Source organism: Pinus tabuliformis, chromosome 9 (assembly GCF_031772625.1).
Source record: "Pinus tabuliformis cultivar Carrire ecotype Pingquan chromosome 9, CPIR1, whole genome shotgun sequence".
Taxonomy (NCBI): Eukaryota; Viridiplantae; Streptophyta; class Pinopsida; order Pinales; family Pinaceae; genus Pinus; species Pinus tabuliformis.
In genome coordinates, this window is record NC_142307.1 from 1,133,444,767 (window position 1) to 1,133,464,175 (window position 19,409).

The 19,409-nt window shown below is 33.8% G+C and overlaps 1 protein-coding gene across 1 annotated transcript; it reads right to left on the reverse strand.

The window, feature by feature from the left end:
• Positions 1-17,649: 17,649 nt before the first annotated feature.
• LOC149152628 (uncharacterized) lies at positions 17,650-19,179 on the reverse strand. Its single transcript, XM_089443546.1, has one exon. It carries the CDS (start codon positions 19,177-19,179, stop codon positions 17,650-17,652), a length of 1,530 nt encoding a protein of 509 aa, XP_089299672.1.
• Between the last annotated feature and the right edge of the window lie 230 nt (positions 19,180-19,409).

Below are 19,409 nucleotides of genomic sequence, written 5' to 3' on the forward strand. Positions count from 1 at the left end.
GTGGGATGGTCTCAGGAAAAATCACAAGTACTAGGAATCCCTTGACTGATAATCTCGGGATACATAGAAAAATTGGTTTTGAATACCCTCGTCGGACCTTGGTATCCCTTGAATTATAATGACGAGATATACTGTAAATCTTAGAGGTGAATACCCTCATTAGGCATAAGAATCTCTTGACCGGTAATGATGGGATACACAGTAAGCCTAGAGGGTGGAGATGGAAAAATTCCTCACATTTTAGGTGGAGAGTGTTATCACTCTGATAATTATTTTGAAGTAAAAAGAAAGAAAAACCAAAGGTAACCACAAACTGCTTTTGGAGATCAGGACCTAGCCTTCCTGATGCTCTAGGAGGGCTCTCTCTTTAAAATTTAACTTTGTTTTAGTTAATATGTTTTTAGGCTAGTTATGATTGTTCAAGGGGTTTTTTACTTGTATTTGAGATTGGGTGGTGGGATCTACTTAGAAATATGGATAAAATGATGTCTTTTAGACCATTAGGATATCGAGTCAAACAATAAGGAAGCAAAACTGGATTAACTCACTAAAGGGAATGTTCCAAGGGAAAGATAACAGAGTGTTTTTTCAGATCTTTGAGACAGAGGGGTGAAAGGGTTTCACTTGGGGTGAGAGAGTATTTAAGGGTTCTCAGACCCAGATAATGAATGAGGAATGAAGGGATAATCAAGATCAAAGAGAAAATAAGAATCCTTTAACCTGGATATTCAAGAAATCAATATAAACCAAAGAGCAAATAAGAATTCTTTAATTTAGATATCAACAGAAAACATTTAAATGTATAACTGTTAAGGTAGAGTGTAATTAAACAAGTTCTGAAGTATTATTCCAGTTATAACATTTAGATTAAGAAACACATTAAAGATTATGAATAAATTTGAGAAAAATAATAATAACACATGAAAATACTTGTCTGAAATTCACTCAACACATGAATCCTTGGAAATATCTGATCTTTATTTATCAATCCAGCTTACTGGCTCAGCAAATGATACAATAATCTTCTGGGTCTTTTGATCAAAAAGTTTATAGAACTGTCTAATAGAATCCACCTCAAAATACTTCAAATGAAAAAGTATTTATACAAATTCTAAACTCAAAAATCTTGAAAAAATATCAAGATTGGTTTTAAAAATATCTCAAACTATTTTACATTAATAGAACTTAAATAAAGGACACTCAAAGCTAATGAATATATTTGGCACTATATTTATGGATTGATGGTGAAAAAGAAGATAAATTCAAATTTGATAGCAACTCTTAATTGATGACGAGGCTTCCAAGTCACTTACTACCTCCTTCCTTTGTGCATTCTACCCCAGAAATTCTGCAAAATGAGGGTCCATCGATACCTTTTTATATCTCAATACGAGATATATATGTAAAACGTGAAAGAGGTTACTGTAGATAAGTATGTTTTTGAGATAAACCTCTCTCAGTTTCCCAAAATTCATCTCCAGCTGTTCGAAATATTCTCTGAAAAATGATGTCAAAAACAGGACTTTGCACAGTTCGAGCAATAGGTTGTGATGATATGCATTTATCCCCCTTTTCATAATACCTGTGTAAAACATGAGATAGGTTTTTGTATATTTTCCTTTTAGGAACCAAGCCTCCTCTAGTTTCACAAAATGTATCTTATTGGCCATAATAGTTTCTGCAAAATTATCACTTAAATAGGAAATTTCTGGAAAATGTGCCATTCCTGCTCTGATTTCATCTTTTAAGCTCAATTTTCTTTTAATTGTTTTTACCTTTACTTTGGATCAACTTCATCGTTTCTGGTAAAAGTGTCTTCATCTATGTTTAACCTTATTTCCTCCATGTTTACTTTCACTGTTTATCTTAGATTTCTCTGTTTTTTCATCTATTTCACTTTGACATATATTTATTTTATCTGTATGCTTTGTAACTGTCTTCCATGCTATTTTTCTTTCCGTTGGCTGTGTTTATTCTCTTTGATTTTTCAATATAATACACTTTCACTGATACTCTTTCATATGATATAATTTTACTTTGATGACCTGTCAATATCCTTTACTGTGTTCTTACTTTTACTGTACATTTTAACTTTTTATTGTGTATTTCAACAGTAAATCATTTATTTTTTTATATGTATCAGCATATGGTAATGGATATTTGTCAAATTTCTATATGTTTGATATGTTTTTCTTTTGACTATATGCTCTATCTAGTTCCTTTGTTTTAATAGTCAATGTCTCTGTGTGAATGATTTCTTTCTCTATTCTATGTATAACTGTTTTTTTCTTCTGAATGAAGGTTTTTAAGTAGATTTCCTTTCGTGTCTTGGAGTAAACAAGTTTTGTGACTAGTATCAAAACTCTTTATCCAAGCTATGGTCTTCTACTAATTACCTACAAAATACAACAATTTGTTAATAAAACACAGGTCTACGAGGAGGTGACCGGAGGCCATACTGAAAATAAGAAGAACTGTGGACAGAGTCTAGAAGGTGTTCAAGAGGAATCCATGGTGAAATCATGTCTCAGAGGCTCAGGGTGGTGCCAGATGGGTTTGATAGGTTTTGTTGTGTAACTAAGTAAAATGCATGAAAATGAGGGTTTTCGGGGTTTTAATGGGTAATGGGTGAATTGGTGTGGAATTTTATATTATGAGTAGTGAGTGGTTTTGAGTTGGGCGGGGAGGTGGCTTCCCAAGCCATCGCACCACTTTTATGGAGGAGGCGGTATTTTGGCGAGGTCACCTAATCTATGTTAGCGCTTGACACGTAGCAGATGGGGGCCCGGGAAAAACCACTTTATCGAGCAGGTAAAGGTCGGACATCAAGTGAACCTGATATGGCTGTGGACTATGGATTTGAGCGCTAACGATCGGATGACAATCGGGTGATAGATGTGCACGGATGAAATGGGCAAACGTTCCGGGGGGGCAGGAGTTTAATCCTTGGTGGTTTGGGATTATTTACGAGTTAATGATGGGATTAAATTTTTGGGCGGGGTTTAATGATGGCATTATCTTAGCTTTACCGAGAAGTGGTGAATTAAGTGGGTTTTGTTGGGGATATGGGGTAAAAGTATTGTTTATAGCTAAACTAAGGGTTGGGGTATTACATAAGGGATTTATTTAAATATGGGAAAAGATATATAGGGAGCTATATTATTATGTTAAAAATTAATATGAAAGGAAATGTGCAGAGTGAACATTCCCCTAAGCATAATGTAATATTTGTGCATTTTATTCACATATGCTTTATACTTAGGATAAAATATTTTTGTGGGTATTTTGAATGAAATGGAATTTAGCATGGGGTTCCTTACTTTTCATAGGCAAATGGAGTTTAACCTTAGGAAAAGAGGTTTTATTAGGGTAATGAAGGGAAATGACTTTTACGAAGGGAATTATAACACTTGATGTCCATAAGCCATTAAGTCGAGGGTCTGGTCCCACCAAAAGTCAGAGAAATGCTCTGAGCCTTTATGACTTGAAGGAAATTTTAGTACTAGAACTTACTTGTGGATGGGGAAATTAGTAAGTAAAGGGATGAAATTAATGAGGGGAAGTTAATTAAATTAACTTGTAAACCATTTTTTTTTATTTCTTGACTGCTCATGCACATTGAAAGGTATGATTAAACATGGTAAATGTGCTTTTGTCTAATCAACTTTATACTTCAGCAACCTTTCTTCTACTTACCCATTACTTACCTTAACATTTTTCTTCATTTTATTTGGGTGAATTTAGGCTAGCAAACCCTTATCATTCATTTTTGTTTTGAAAAGTAAACTGTCTACTTCTAACCTTATATCATCCAATGGCTCAGATTAAACTGATGAGCTCCTTTTATTTTCTCTACCTATCTAATGATCTGCAAAGATTAAGATGTTTGGTCAGATTTTATTCTCTAAATATAAAAATAAAATTCAAAGCATGAAATAGTCAAGATTAAGCAGTTTGACTACCATGGGTCGTGGCATGTATGATAAGCTGCACACAACCATTATTTGCAGAAGAAGTAAAATAGTAGTGGCATTTAGATTTGCACACTTTCATGATCTGTTTTTGTTTTTTGGGTTCATATATTTTCATTTCTTGATCTTTTCTTATTCTTTTTGTCCTTTGATATTTCTTTTAGGACACACCCTCTTTACATTTTTTATTTTTTAATATGGAAAACATTTGCAGAAAGAAAAGGTATTTACAATATTACAAGGCTTAACCTTAGCCAATTCAAAATTATGAATCCTATCACTATAGGACTCTAACAGTGGCTCCACATAGTGATGGCATTTCCTGGCGAAATGTCAAGAACTTTAAGATCATTAGCCTTTGAATTGTGACTGAAGTTACATTGTAAATTGTTCTTCTGTGATTTCTGCCTTATTGTATAATCTTTGTGACTGAAATCTGATCTGAAATAAACTTGCTACTGAAAAAAATTATTCAAACTGAAATCCTACCTACTTACTCTAATCAGCTATCCAACTGCTCGTTAGGTAAAATGAAATAGCCAATGCAACCACTCAAGCATCATATACATTGGTGAATTTTGCTGCTTGTTCTTATTTGTGATTAAAACTGAGATTCTAAAGCCAATTATATCCTTGTAAAAAAATGAAAAGATAAGGAAATACTTGATTTCCTTTGTTGACTCTAGAAATTGTAAAAAAGGGTCTTCCAAAATATATAGACTAATATCTAACTGATCTAGGCAACTGTACAATTATTCTGGATGGCCTCCATGCCATGAAAGTGAAATGTCATTTTCATCTTTGTCACCCTGCAGATTTTCAGATAAGCTTTGCGATGATATTTCTACTGATTTAAATGTGTGTCTGGTGAAACCTTTATCATCTTGATTTTCAATATCATAGTTAATTAATGGAGAAAAATTTTGATTGCATTCATCATCTAACATATCAACTATTGGATCATAAAATACGTGGAAGGATAGTTGCAACCTATTACATATGGGTTTTAATGGGACTTCATAGATTTATGCATGTTGTTCATCCTTTTCTTTGGAGATATTATAAAATATTTCCTTTAAAAACTGATATGATTCAAAACATAGTGGTATAGAACTTTCCTGTGTCATCTGATCAGATGTCTCAATAGAATTTGATAACTGCACTTGTGAAACTGAAGAATCCTTATTAAGATTTTCATTGTCTTCTTTGTTGTCAATATCAATACCTAAAGACTATTGATTTTTTATTGCTTTAAAGTTTTCTCTGATGAACTGAAATGAAGCAAAACAAAGAGGCAAAGAAGCTTCACTTATTTCCAAATTTTCTGCACTTTCTTCCTCACTTTCATAGCTGATATGAATAAGATGATCACTATTTTCAAGCTACTGAAACTGAATTTCTTTATTTCCCAAACTAGTTTCTGATTTCTCTGTAAAGTTAATTTGGATTTGAAGAGCATAATTATCATCATACTAATCATATTTAGTTAAATCATTAAAAGAAGTAATTTCATCAAACATACACATTAGATCAGCAGATTGCCTCTCCACATATTGCTCTATAAATCTATCTTCTGATCTATGGTAGTTGGAATTAGCAGGAATTTGTTCATGGCTATCAACCTCTTCTTTTTGTGAAATAAATGTGTCATGGTGATTTTGAACAAAAAATTTATCTTTCATGATGATCTTCTATATCCTTTCCTCTATTTTTCTTACCAAAATGTCAAGTTTTACCTCTACAATGTTGTTCTTCTCCGCTCCTTCTTTCAACTTTTCTCTTCTAATTTGCAGATTAACTTCTACATCTACTGCAATGTTCTGCATCTGTTCCAGTGTTGAGGGGTTTCTTTCTCTTAACTGAAATTCTATCTCTGGATCAAATGCTTTTCGATAATGCAAGAGAGCTGAATCAGGAGGAGGTCTTATATTTGATGGCATTGAATAATATATTTGATTAAATCTATCAGAAAATTGTTGTATTGTTTCATTTGGTTGTCTTTCTAACTAATTATATTCTTATATGATCATAAAAATATTTACTTTCATTATCCATCTATCAAGGAAAAATTTGATGAACTATTGGAAATTTGAGATGCTTGCAATAGGTAGATTCTTGAACCAACTCTTTGCTCTACTTTACAAAGAGAGAGAAAAAAGTCTGATTCTAACATCATCTTCATCAATCTCAAATAAGTCAAGATAATTCTCAAAACCTTGAATATTTTTTTGTGTAGTGACACCATTCTCTCCATCAAAACTGGGGAGATATTTGTGATAGTTATCATGGAAATCATGGAGTATAGGAAGTAACATTAGGGGCTTATATCTATCAGGAACATTACAAGGTACAGGAATATGTACAGGGATTGTATGATTAGTCTGGATTGTTTGATGCTCCTCAATTGGAAAAGGATCATCATAAGATATAGAAGAAAGCTACTCAAATGGATAAGGGCGATATATATTTACAATTTTCAAAGGAAAATAATCAAAAGTTACTCTAAGATCTTCTCTAAAATACAATATACATTGAAAAATTTCTTGATGAGAAAGAACATAATGTCTTGGATAACAATCCAATTTAAAAACCTGATCTTTTCATATTGTGCTTTCAGGTTCATTCCTCCAGTGGAGTCTTGATTATGAAATTGATTTGGAGTCGCCAGGTGGATAATTTTAACCTTTGTGTGTCTGATCACTATCCACCATCATAGATCAGATCTGAACCTATAAAATATGTTTGAGGAAAATTTTAGTCGTCCCAAGTATAGTCTCCAGAAATGTTATCACTCTGATAATTCTTTTAAAGTAAAAATAAAGAAAAACCAAAGGTAACCACAAACCACTTTTGGAGATCAGGACCTAGCCTTCCTAATGCTCAGAGAGGGCTCTCTCTTTAAAATTTAACTTTGTTTTAGTTAATATGTTTCCAGGCTAGTTATGATTGTTCAAGGGGTTTTTGATTTGTATTAGACAAATGGATAAAATCATGTTTTTTAGACCATTGGGCTATGGAGTCAAACAATAAGGAAGAAAAACTAGATTAACTCACTAAAAGAAATGTTCAAAGGGCAAGATAGCAGAGTGTTTTTTCAGATCATTGAGACAGAGGGGTGAAAGGGTTTCACTCGGGGGGTGAGAGCAGTTAAGGTTCTCAGACCCAGATAATGAATGAGGAATGAAGGGATAATCAAGAACAAAGGGAAATCAATAATCCTTTAACCTGGATATTCAAGAAATCAATCTAAAGCAAAGAGTAATTAAGAATTATCTAATTTAGATATCAGCAGAAAACATTTAAATGTATAACTGTTAAGACCGAGTGTAATTAAACAAGTTCTGAAGTATTATTCCAGTTATAACATTTATATTAAGAAACACATTAAATAATATGGATAGCTTTGATAAAAATAACAATAACACATGAAAATACTTGCTTGAAATTCGCTCAACACATGAATCCCTGGAAATATTTGATCTTTATTTATCAATCCATCTTTCTAGCTCAGCAAATGATACAATAACCTTCTAGGTCTTCTGATCAAATAGTTTATATAAATGTCTAATAGAATCCACCTCAAAATACTTCAAATTACGAAGTATTTATACAAATTCTAAACTGAAATATCTTGAAAAAATATCAAGATTGGTTTTACAAATATCTCAAACTGTTTTACAGTAATAGAACTTAAATAAATGACACTCAAAACTAATGAATATATTTGGCACTGTATTTATGGATTCATGGTGAAAAAGAAGAGAAATTCGAATTTGATAGCAACTCTTAATTGATGATGAGGCTTCCAAGTCACTTATTACCTCCTTCCTTTTTGCATTCTGCTCCAGAAATTCTGCAAACTTAGGGTCCAGTGATACCTTTGTATATCTCAATCCGAGACAGATATGTAAAAATTTAAAGAGGTTATTGTATATAAGTATATTATTGAGATAAACCTCTCTCAGTTTCCGAAAATTCATCTCCCACGATTCAAAATATTTCTTACAAAAATATGTCAAAAACAAGACTTTGCACAATCCGCAAAATAGGTTGTGAAGATATGCATTTATCCCCCTTTTTGTAATACCTGTGTAAAAAGTGAGATAGGTTTTTGTATATTTCCCTTTTAGGAAAACACGCCTCCTCTAGTTTCTCAAAATGCATCTTGGATTGGCCACAATAGTTTCTGCCAAACTATGACTTAAAGAGGAAATTTCTGGAAAATGTACCATTCCTACTCTCATTTCATCTTTTAACCTCAATTTTCTTTTAACTATTTTTACCTTTACTTTGGATAAACTTCATTGTTGTTGGTGAAAGTGTCTTCATCTCTATTTAACCCTTATTTCCTCCATGTCTACTTTTACTGTTTACCTTGATTGCTCTGTTTTTTCATCTATCTTCACGTTGACATGAATTTATTTTATCTTTATGCTTTGTAACTGTGTTCCCTGTTGTTTGTCTTTTCACTGGTTACGTTTATTCTCTTTGATTTTTCAATCTAATACACTTTTAATGATACTCTTTCATCTGAAACAACTTTGCTTTGATGACTTGTCAATATCCTTTACTGTGTTTTTACTTTTATTGTACATTTTCAATTTTTACTGTGTATTTCAATAGTAAATCATTTAGTTTTTTATATGTATCAGCATATGGTAATGGATATTGATCAAATTTCTATATGTTTGATCTGTTTGTCTTTTGACTATATGCTTAGTCTGGTTCCTTTGTTTTAACAGTCAATGTCTTTGTGTGAATGATTTCTTTCTCTATTCTGTGTATAACTATTTTCTCCTTTGGAATGAAGGTTTTTAAATAGATTTCCTTTCGAGTCTTGGAGTAAAGAATTTTTGTGACTAGTATCAAAATTGCTTATCCAAGCTCTGGTCTTCTGCTAGTTACCTGCAAAATACAACAATTTGTTAATAAAACACAAGTTTGTGAGGAGGTGAACTGAGGCCGTACTGAAACTGGGAAGAACTGTGGACAGAGTCCGGAAGGTGTTCGGTAGGGAATCCATGGTGAAATCATGTCTCAGAGGCTCAGGGTGGCACCAAAAGGGTTTGATAGGTTTCGTTGTGTAATTAAGTAAAATGCATGAAAATGAGGGTTTTTGGGGTTTTAACAGGTAATGGGTAAATTGGAGTGGAATTTTATATTATGAATAGTGAGTCCTTTCGGGTTGGGCAGGGAGGTGATTTCCCAAGCCATCGCACCACTTTTATGGAGGAGGCGGTATTTTGGTGAGGTCACCCAATCTATGTTAGTGCTTAACACGTAGCAAATGGGGGCCCGGGAAAAACCACTTTGACGAGCAGGTAAAGGTCAGACATCGGGTGATTCCAATATGGCTGTGGACCATTAGATTTGAGAACTGACTATCAGACAACAATCGGGTGACAGATGTGCATGGATGAAATGTGAAAAGATTTCAGGGGGGCCGGGACTTTAATCAGGTGGGGTTTAATGATGGGATTATCTTAGCTTTACTGAGAAGTGGTGAATTAAGTGGGTTTTGTCAGGGATATGGGGTAAAAGTATAGTTTATAGCTAAACTAAGGGATGGGGTATTACATAAGGGATTTATTTATATATGGGAAAAGGTATATAGGGAGCTATAGTATTATGTTAAAAATTAATATGAAATGAAATGTGCGGAGTGAACATTCCCCTAAGGATAATGTAATATTTGTGCATTTTATTCAAATATGCTTTATACTTAGGATAAAATCTTTTTGTGGGTATTTTGAATGAAATGGAATTTAGCATGGGGTTGCTTACTTTTCACAGGCAAATGGAGTTTAACATTAGGAAAAGGGGTTTTATTAGGGTAGTGAAGGGAAATGACTTTTATGAAAGGAATTATAACACTTGATGTCCATAAGTCATTAAGCCAAGGGTCCAGTCCCACCAAAAGTCAGAGAAATGCTCCGAGCCTTTATGACTTGGAGGATTTTTAGTACTAGAACTTACTTGTGGATGAGGAAATTAGTAAGTAAAGGGATGAAATCAATAAGGGGGGGTTAATTAAATCAACTTGTAAACCATTGTTTTTGCTTTCTTAACTTCTCATGCACATTGAAAGATATGATTAAGCATGGTAAATGTGCTTTTGTCCAATCAACTTTATACTTCAACAACCTTTCTTCTACTTATCCATTACTTACCCTAGCATTTTTTCTCCATTTTATTTAGGTGCATTTAGGCTAGAAAACTCTTACCATTCATTTTTGTTTTGAAAAGTAAACTATCTACGTCTAACCTTATATCATCCAAGGGCTCAGATTAAACTAATGAGCTCCTTTTTTCTCTAGCTATCTAATGATCTACCAAGATTAAGTTGTTTGGACAGATTTTATTCTTTAAATATAAACATAAAATTCAAAGCATGAAATAGTCAAGATTAAGCAGTTTGACTACCATGGGTTGTGACATGTATGATAAGCTGCACACAACCATTATTTGGAGAAGAAGTAAAATAGTAGTGGAATTTACACTTGCACACTTTCATGATTTGTTTTTGTTTTTGGGTTCATATATTTTTATTTTTTGATCTTTTCTTATTCTTTTTGTCCTTTGATATTTCTTTTAGGACACACCCTCTTTTATTTTTTCAATTTTTAATATGGAAAACATTTACAGAAAGCAAAGGTATGTACAATATTACAAGGCTTACCTTAGCCAATTCAAAATTATGAATCCTATCACTATACGACTCTAACAGTGGCTCCACATGGTGATGGAATTTCCTGGTGAAATGTCAAGGACTTTAAGATCAGTAGCCTTTGAATTGTAACTGAAGTTACATTGTAAACTGTTCTTATGTGATTTATGCATTATTGTATAATCTTTGTGACTAAAAAACTTGAACTGGAATCATATCCTTTTCTGCAAACTGAAATCTGACACATGTTCTACTGAAATCTGATCTGAAATAAACTTGCTGTTGAAAAAATTGAATTTATTCAAACTAAAATCCTACCTACCTACTCTAATTAGTTGTCCAACTGCTAGTTAGGTAAAATGAAATAGCCAATGCAACATATACATTGGTGAATTTTTCTACTTGTGCTTATTTGTGATTAAAACTGAGATTCTAAAAACAATTATAACTTTGTCAACAAATGAGAAGATAAGGAAATACTTGATTTCCTTTGTTGACTCTAGAAAATGTACAAAAGGATCTTCCAAAATATATACACTAATGTTTAACTGATATAAGAAATTGTACAATTGTTCTATATGGCCTCCATGCCATGAAAGTGAAATGTCATTCTCATCTTTATCACCTTGCAGATTTTCAAATAATCTTTGTGATGATATTTCTACTGATTGAAATGTCTATCTGGTGAAACCTTTATCACCTTGATATTGAATCTCATAGTTAATTAATGGAGAAAAATTATGATTGCATTCATCATTTAACATATCAGATATTGGATCATAAAATACGTGGAAGGATAGTTGCAACCTATTCCATATCGGTTTTAATGGGACTTCATGGATTTCTGCATGTTGTTCATCCTTTTCTTTGGAGATATTATACCATATTTCCTTTAAAAACTGAAATGATTCAAAACATAGTGGTATAGAACTTTCATGTGTCATCTGATTAGACGTCTCAATAGAATTTGATAACTGCACTTGTGAAACTGAAGAATCCTTATTAAGATTTTCATTGTCTTCTTTGTTGTCAATATCAATACCTAAAGACTGTTGATTTTTTATTGCTTTAAAGTTTTCTCTGATGAACTAAAATGAAGCAAAACAAAGAGGCAAAGAAGCTTCACTTATTTCCAAATTTTCTGCACTTTCTTCCTCACTTTCATAGCTGATATGAATAAGATGATCACTATTTTCAAGCTACTCAAACTGAATTTCTTTATTTCCCAAACTAGTTTCTGATTTCTCTCTAAAGTTAATTTGGATTTGAAGAACATAATTATCATCATAATGATCATATTTAGGAAAATCATTAAAATAAGTAATGTCATCAAACATACACATTAGATCAACAGATTGCCTCTCCACATATTGCTCTATAAATCTATATTCTAATCTATGGTAGTTGAAATTAGCAGGAATTTGTTCATGGCTATCAACATCTTATTTTTGTGAAATAAATGTGTCATGGTGATTTTGAACAAAAAATTTATCTCTCATGATGATCTTCTGTATCCTTTCCTCTATTTTTCTTACCAAAATGTTGAGTTTTACCTTTGCAATGTTGTTCTTCTCTGCTCCTTCTTTCAAATTTTCTCTTCTAATTTGCAAATTAACTTCTACATCTACTACAATGTTCTGCATCTGTTCGAGTGTTGAGGAGTTTCTTTCTCTTAACTAAAATTCTATCTCTGGATCAAATGATTTAAGATAATGCAAGAAAGTTGAATCAGGAGGAGGTCTTATATTTGATGGCATTGAATAATAGATTTGATTAAATATGTCAGAAAATTGTTTTATTGTTTCGTTTGGTTGTCTTTTTATCTGATTATATTCTTCTATGATCACAAAAAGATTGTCTTTGATTATCCATTTATCAAGGAAAAATTTGACGAATTGTTGGAAATTTGAAATGCTTGCAATAGGCATATTCTTGAACCAACTCTTTACTCTAATTTGCAAAGAGAGAGAAAAAATTATGATTCTAACATCATCTTCATCAATCTCAAATAAGTCCAGATAATTCTCAAAACCTTGAATATTTTTTTGGGTAATGATACCATTCTCTCCATCAAAACTGGGGAGATATTTGTGATAGTTATTAGGGAAATCATGGAGTATAGGAGGTAACATTAGGGGCTTATATCTATCAGGAACTTTACAAGGTACAAGAATATGTACAGGGATTGTATGATTAGCCTTGATTGTTTGATGCTCCTCAATCGGAAAATGATCATCATAAGATTTAGAAGAAAGTTTCTCAAATGGATAAGGAGGATATATACTTACAATTTTCAAAGGAAAATAATCAAAAATTACTCTAAGATCTTTTCTAAAATACAATATACAGTGAAAAACTTTCTTGATGAGAAAGAACATAATGTCTTGGATAACAATCCAAGTTAAAAGCCTCATATTTTCATATTTCTCTTTCAGATTCATTCCTCCAGTGGAGTCTTGATTTTGAAATTGATTTGGAGTTGCCGAGTGGATGATTTTAACCTTTGTGTGTCTGATCTCTGTCCACCATCATAGATCAGATCTGAACCTGTAAAATATTTATAAGGAAAATGTTAGTTGGCCCCAATATGGTCGCCAGAAATGTTATCACTTTGATAATTCTTTTAAAGTAAAAAGAAAGAAAAACCAAAGGTAACCACAAACCGCTTTTGGAGATCAGGACCTAGCCTTCCTGATGCTCATCGAGGGCTCTCTCTTTAAAACTTAACTTTGTTTTAGTTAAGATGTTTTTAGGCTAGTTATGATTGTTCAAGGGGTTTTTGATTTGTATTTGAGATTGGGTGGTGGTATCTGCTTAGACAAATGGATAAAATGATGTCTTTTAGACCATTGAGCTATGGATTCAAACAATAAGAAAGCAAAACTAGATTAACTCACTAAAGGGAATGTTCCAAGTGCAAGATAGCAGAGTGTTTTTTTAGATCTTTGAGACAAAGGGGTGAAAGGTTTTCACTCGGGGTGAGAGAGTGGTTAAGGGTTCTTAGACTCGGATAATGAATGAGGAATGAAGGGATAATCAAGATCAAATGGAAATTAAGAATCCTTTAACCTGGATATTCAAGAAATCAATCTAAACCAAAGAGTAATTAAGAATTCTTTAATTAGATATCATCAAAATACATTTACATGTATAACTGTTAAGACAGAGTGTAGTTAAACAAGTTCTAAAGTATTATTCCAGTTATAAAATTTATATTGAGAAACACATTAAAGATTATGAATAAATTTCAGAAAAATAACAATAATACATGAAAGTACTTGTCTAAAATTCGCTTAACACATGAATCCTTGGAAATATTTGATCTTTGTTTATCAATCCAACTTGCAGGCTCAGCAAATGATATAATAACCTTTTGGGTCTTCTGATCAAAAAGTTTATAGAAATGTATAATAGAATCCACCTGAAAATACTTCAAATGAAGAAGTATCTATACAAATTTTAAACTGAAATATCTTGAAAAAATATCAAGATTGGTTTTACAAATATCTCAAATTGTTTTACATTAATAGAACTTCAATAAAGGACATTCAAAACTAATGAATCTATTTGGCACTATATTTATGGATTGATGGTGACAAAGAAGAGAAATTCGAATTTGATAGCAAATCTTAATTGATGATGAGGCTTCCAAGTCACTTACTACCTCCTTCCTTTGTGCATTCTGCCCTGGAAATTCTACAACATTAGGGTCAAGAGATACCTTTGTATATCACAATCCGAGATATATATGTAAAAAGTGAAAGTGGTTATTGTAGGTAAGTATGTTATTGATATAAACCTCTCTCAGTGTCCCAAAAGTCATCTCCATTTGTTCACAATATTCTATGCAAAAAGATGTCAAAAACAGGACTTTGTAGAGTCCGAGAAATAGGTTAGGAAGATATGCATTTATCCCCCTTTTTGTAATATCTGTGTAAAACGTGAGATAGGTTTTTGTATATTGGCCTTTTAGGAAGGAAAACCTCCTCCAGGTTTGTAAAATGCATCTTGGATTGGCCATAATATTTTCTGCAAAATTATGACTTAAAGAGGAAATTTCTGGAAAATGTACCATTCCTGCTCTGATTTGATCTTTTAACCTCAATTTTATTTTAACTATTTTTACCTTTACTTTGGATAAACTTCATTGTTGTTGGTGAAAGTGTCTTCATCTATGTTTAACCCTTATTTCCTCCATGTTTACGTTTACTGTTTACCTTGATTGCTTTGTTTTTTCATCTATCTTCACTTTGACATGAATTTATTTTATCTGTATGCTTTGTAACTGTCTTCCATGCTATTTGTCTTCCCGTTGGCTGTGTTTATTCTCTTTGATTTTTCAATCTAATACACTTTTACTGATACTCTTTCATCTTATACACTTTTACTTTGATGACCTGTCAATATCCTTTACTGTGTTATTACTTTTACTGTACATTTTAACTTTTTACTGTGTATTTTTCAATAGTAAATCATTTAGTATTTTATATCTATGAGCATATCATAATGGATATTGATCAACTTTTGGTATGTTTGATCTATTTGTCTTTTGACTACATGCTCTGTCTAGTTCCTTTGTTTTAATAGTCAACGTCTCTGTGTGAATGGTTTCTTTCTTTGTTCTATGTATAACTATTTTCTTCTTCTGAATGAAGGTTTTTAAACATATTTCCTTTTGAGTCTTAGAGTAAACAAGTTTTGTGACTAATATCAAAATTGTTTATCCAAGCTCTGGTCTTCTACTAATTACCTGCAAAATACAATAATTTGTTAATAAAACACAAGTATACGAGGAGGTGACCAGAGGCTGTACTGAAACTGGGAAGAACTGTGGACAGAGTCCGGAAGGTGTTTGAGAGGGAATCCATGGTCAAATCATGTCTCAGAGGCTCAGGGTGGCACTAGAATGGTTTGATAGGTTTCGTTGTGTAACTGAGTAAAATGCATGAAAATCATGGTTTTCGAGGTTTTAATGTGTAATGGGTAAATTGGCACGAAATTTTATATTATGAACAGTGAGTGGTTTCGGGTTGGGTGGGGAGGTGGTTTCCCAAGCCATCGCACCACTTTTATGTAGAAGGCGGTATTTTAGTGAGGTCACCTAATCTATGTTAGCGCTTGACACGTAGCAAATGGGGGCCCAGGAAAAACTACTTTATCGGGCAGGTAAAGGTTAGACACCGAGTGAACCCGATATGGCTGTGGGCCGTTGGATTTGAGCGTTGACGATTAGACGACAATCAGGTGACAGGTGTGCATGGATGAAATGGGCAAAAAGGTTTCGAGGGGGCCTAGGACTTTAATCCTTGGCGGTTTGGGATTATTTATGAGTTAATGATGGGATTAAATGATCGGGCGGGATTTAATGATGGGATTATCTTAGCTTTACTGGGAAGTGGTGAATTAAGTGGGTTTTGTTGAGGATATGGGGTAATAGTATAGTTTATAGCTAAACTAAGGGTTGGGGTATTACATAAGGGATTTATTTATATATTGGAAAAGGTATATAGGGAGCTATATTATTATGTTAAAAATTACTATGAAATGAAATGTGCGGAGTGAACATTCCCCTAAGCATAATGTAATATTTGTGCATTTTATTCACATATGCTTTATACTTAGGATAAAATATTTTTGTGGGTATTTTTAATGAAATGGAATTTAGCATGGGGTTTCTTACTTGTCATAGGCAAATGGAGTTTAACCTTAGGAAAAGGGGTTTTATTTGGGTAATGAAGGGAAATGACTTTTCTAAAGGGAATTCTAACACTTGATGTCCATAAGTCATTAAGCCGAGGGTCTGGTCCCACCAAAAGTCAGAGAAATGCTCTCAACCTTTATGACTTGAATGATTTTTAGTACTAGAACTTACTTGTGGATGGGGAAATTACTAAGTAAAGGGATGAAATGAATGAGGGGGGTTAATTTAATCAACTTGTAAACCATTGTTTTTTCTTTCTTAACTACTCATGCACATTGAAATATATGATTAAGCATGGTAAATGTGCTTTTGTCCAATCAACTTTATACTTCAGCAATCTTTCTTCTACTTACCCATTACTTACCCTAACATTTTTTCTTCATTTTATTTGGGTGCATTTAGGCTAGCAAACCCTTATCATTCATTTTTGTTTTGAAAAGTAAACTATCTACTTCTGACCTTATATCATCCAAGGGCTTAGATTAAACTAATGAGCTCCTTTTATTTCCTCTACCTATCTAATGATCTGCCAAGATTAAGCTGTTTGGTTAGATTTTATTCTCTAACTATAAACATAAAATTCAAAGCATTAAATAGTCAAGATTAAACAGTTTGACTACCATGGGTTGTGGCATGTATGATAAGCTACACACAACCATTATTTGCAGAATAAGTAAAATAGTAGTGGCATTTAGACTTGCACACTTTCATGATCTGTTTTTGTTTTTGGGGTTCATATATTTTCATATTTTAATATTTTCTTATTCTTTTTGTTTTCTGATATTTATTTTAGGAGACACCCTCTTTACATTTTTTAATTTTTAATATGGAATACATTTGCAGAAAGAAAAGGTATGTACAATATTATAGGGCTTAACCTTAGCCAATTCAAAATTACGAATCTTATCACTATAGGACTCTAATAGTGGCTCCACATGGGGATGGCATTTCCTGGCAAAATGTCAAGAACTTTAAGATCAGTAGCCTTTGAATTGTGACTGAAGTTACATTGTAAATTGTTCTTATGTCATTTCTGCCTTATTGTATAATCTTTGTGACTAAAAATCTTGAACTGAAATCATAGACTTTTCTGCAAACTAAAATCTGACACATGTTTTTTCCTCTGGAAAAATCATTATATATTTCAATAATAAGCAGTTTTTACATAAGAGTCTGTTATATACAGAGTATCTTCAAATGCTATTTGTTGCATTACCACGCAGGGTATGCTATCAGTCCATTGTATTATGCTGTAACAAAAACCAAAATAACAGTATATTTCTGTGGAGAGCTGTCTACAATAAATATATTTAGTGTGCTATTTGCTGATCCAGGGTTGGGTATCCTGGATCTATATATGGCCGGTGGTAAAATTTTTGCTCCTGTTGATCAGTGATCTCTGTAATCTCCCATAGTCCTCTGTCCATCAGCGTTGCCTCCTTGGAAAGTTTGTCGGCACCCTTATTGTGTTCCCTGTATATATGAGAGATAGAAATATGGTTAAATGCTGCTTTGAGATCGAGTGCTTCTTGTAGTATAGTGCTGAGAGAGTGCATGTGACAAGTAGCTGTGCCATTAATCCAATTAATAATGATCTGTGAATCTCCAAAAATATTGATGCTAATGCAATGGTGCCTCAATGCAAAGTGTAGAAGGTGACGAAGTGTAATCAGTTCAGCAAAGTTGTTTGTTCCGACCCCCAGGCCAGCCTTAATTTTGTAATGGTGATTTTCTGTAACATGGAGGATGAAGCCTCCTCCACAGCTCTGTTGGTTTGCAGCGCCGTCGAAAAATGCCCAAGGCATGCTTGGGTCGATGGGAGGAGGCGGAACGGGATGTCGAGATGGCGGAGGGGTAGGGTCGGGTAGTTCCCTCAGGGCAGCTACAATACTAGCCTCGAGCAAGGGCCAGTGAATAGGCTTGTCATCAAAAATGGCGCGATTCCTTGATTTCCAAATAGCCCAGTTAACAATGATGGGAAGGTTTATCGATTTCGTCCCTCTATTTTTCTTTTCCCACTCATTCCATGCGCTTATGATATCCTGTCCCCCCCAATCTCCTGCGAAATTTGTATGTGCCTTGAGATTTCGCCACAGGTCTATGGTTGCACGGCATCTCATAAATGTGTGTTCTATCGATTCCGAGGCTTCCTTGCAGAGCACGCACCGAGTGGGTCCGTGAATAGCTCTTTTCATGAGCTGATCACCAGTGGGAACTTTGTTTCTTAGTATGCACCAAGTGAATAACTTTGATCGGGGGGAGGCGGAATATTTCCATATGTTCTGCCACCAGTTTGCAATTTCTTCAGGCTTCCGTTGCTCGATGAGATGTATATAGCCATCCTTGAGTGTATATACACCGTGATCTGCTCGATGCCAAACAAGTTCATCCGGGCCCTCCAAGATGCGAATATGGGCTTCCACTAGTGCATCTCTGTATTCTTCCCATACAGTGTGCCATCTTCTCAGGATATTTAATTGGATTGCCGATTTCCATGCTTGATGGAATATGTCTGATTGAGCTGGGTCTGCAATCTGCGATATAACCTTTATGTTTCGAGCTGAGAGAAATGCAATTAGATCTTGAGGGAGTGTATGTCTGCCTCCACTTCCGGACCAGGGGTCAAGTCCAATTCTTGCACTGTTACCGTCTCTGATGCGCCATACTAGGTTGTCCTTGATGAGGGGTAAGGATTGCAGAAGGGCCTTCCAAATCGAGGATATACCTGCTTTGTTCCATGTAGGCAATCTTACCCAATCGCTGATGCTGAGAGGCCAGATATATTTGTGGAAAGCAATATTTGTCCACAGACTGTGGGTTGTCAGAAGGGCCCATCCCATTTTTCCAGCCAGAGCTTTTGCAAATATCGAGAGTTCCTTCAGCTCCCATCCTCCCCATTTCTTAGGCAAGGCAATCTTGTTCCATCCGATCCATGCGAAGATTCAATTGTCTTGGTTCCCAGCCCATAGGTATCGATTGCACAATTGTTGAAGTTTTGCCAATATGTTCCGGGGTATCCATGCCAGAGCCATCCAGAATACAGGGGTGGCTTCTAGAACAGCTTTTATCA

Coding starts and splice junctions, on each gene's coding strand:
- LOC149152628 (XM_089443546.1), bottom strand. CDS start 19,179: ATGGGATGGGCCCTTCTGACAACCCACAGTCTGTGGACAAATATTGCT.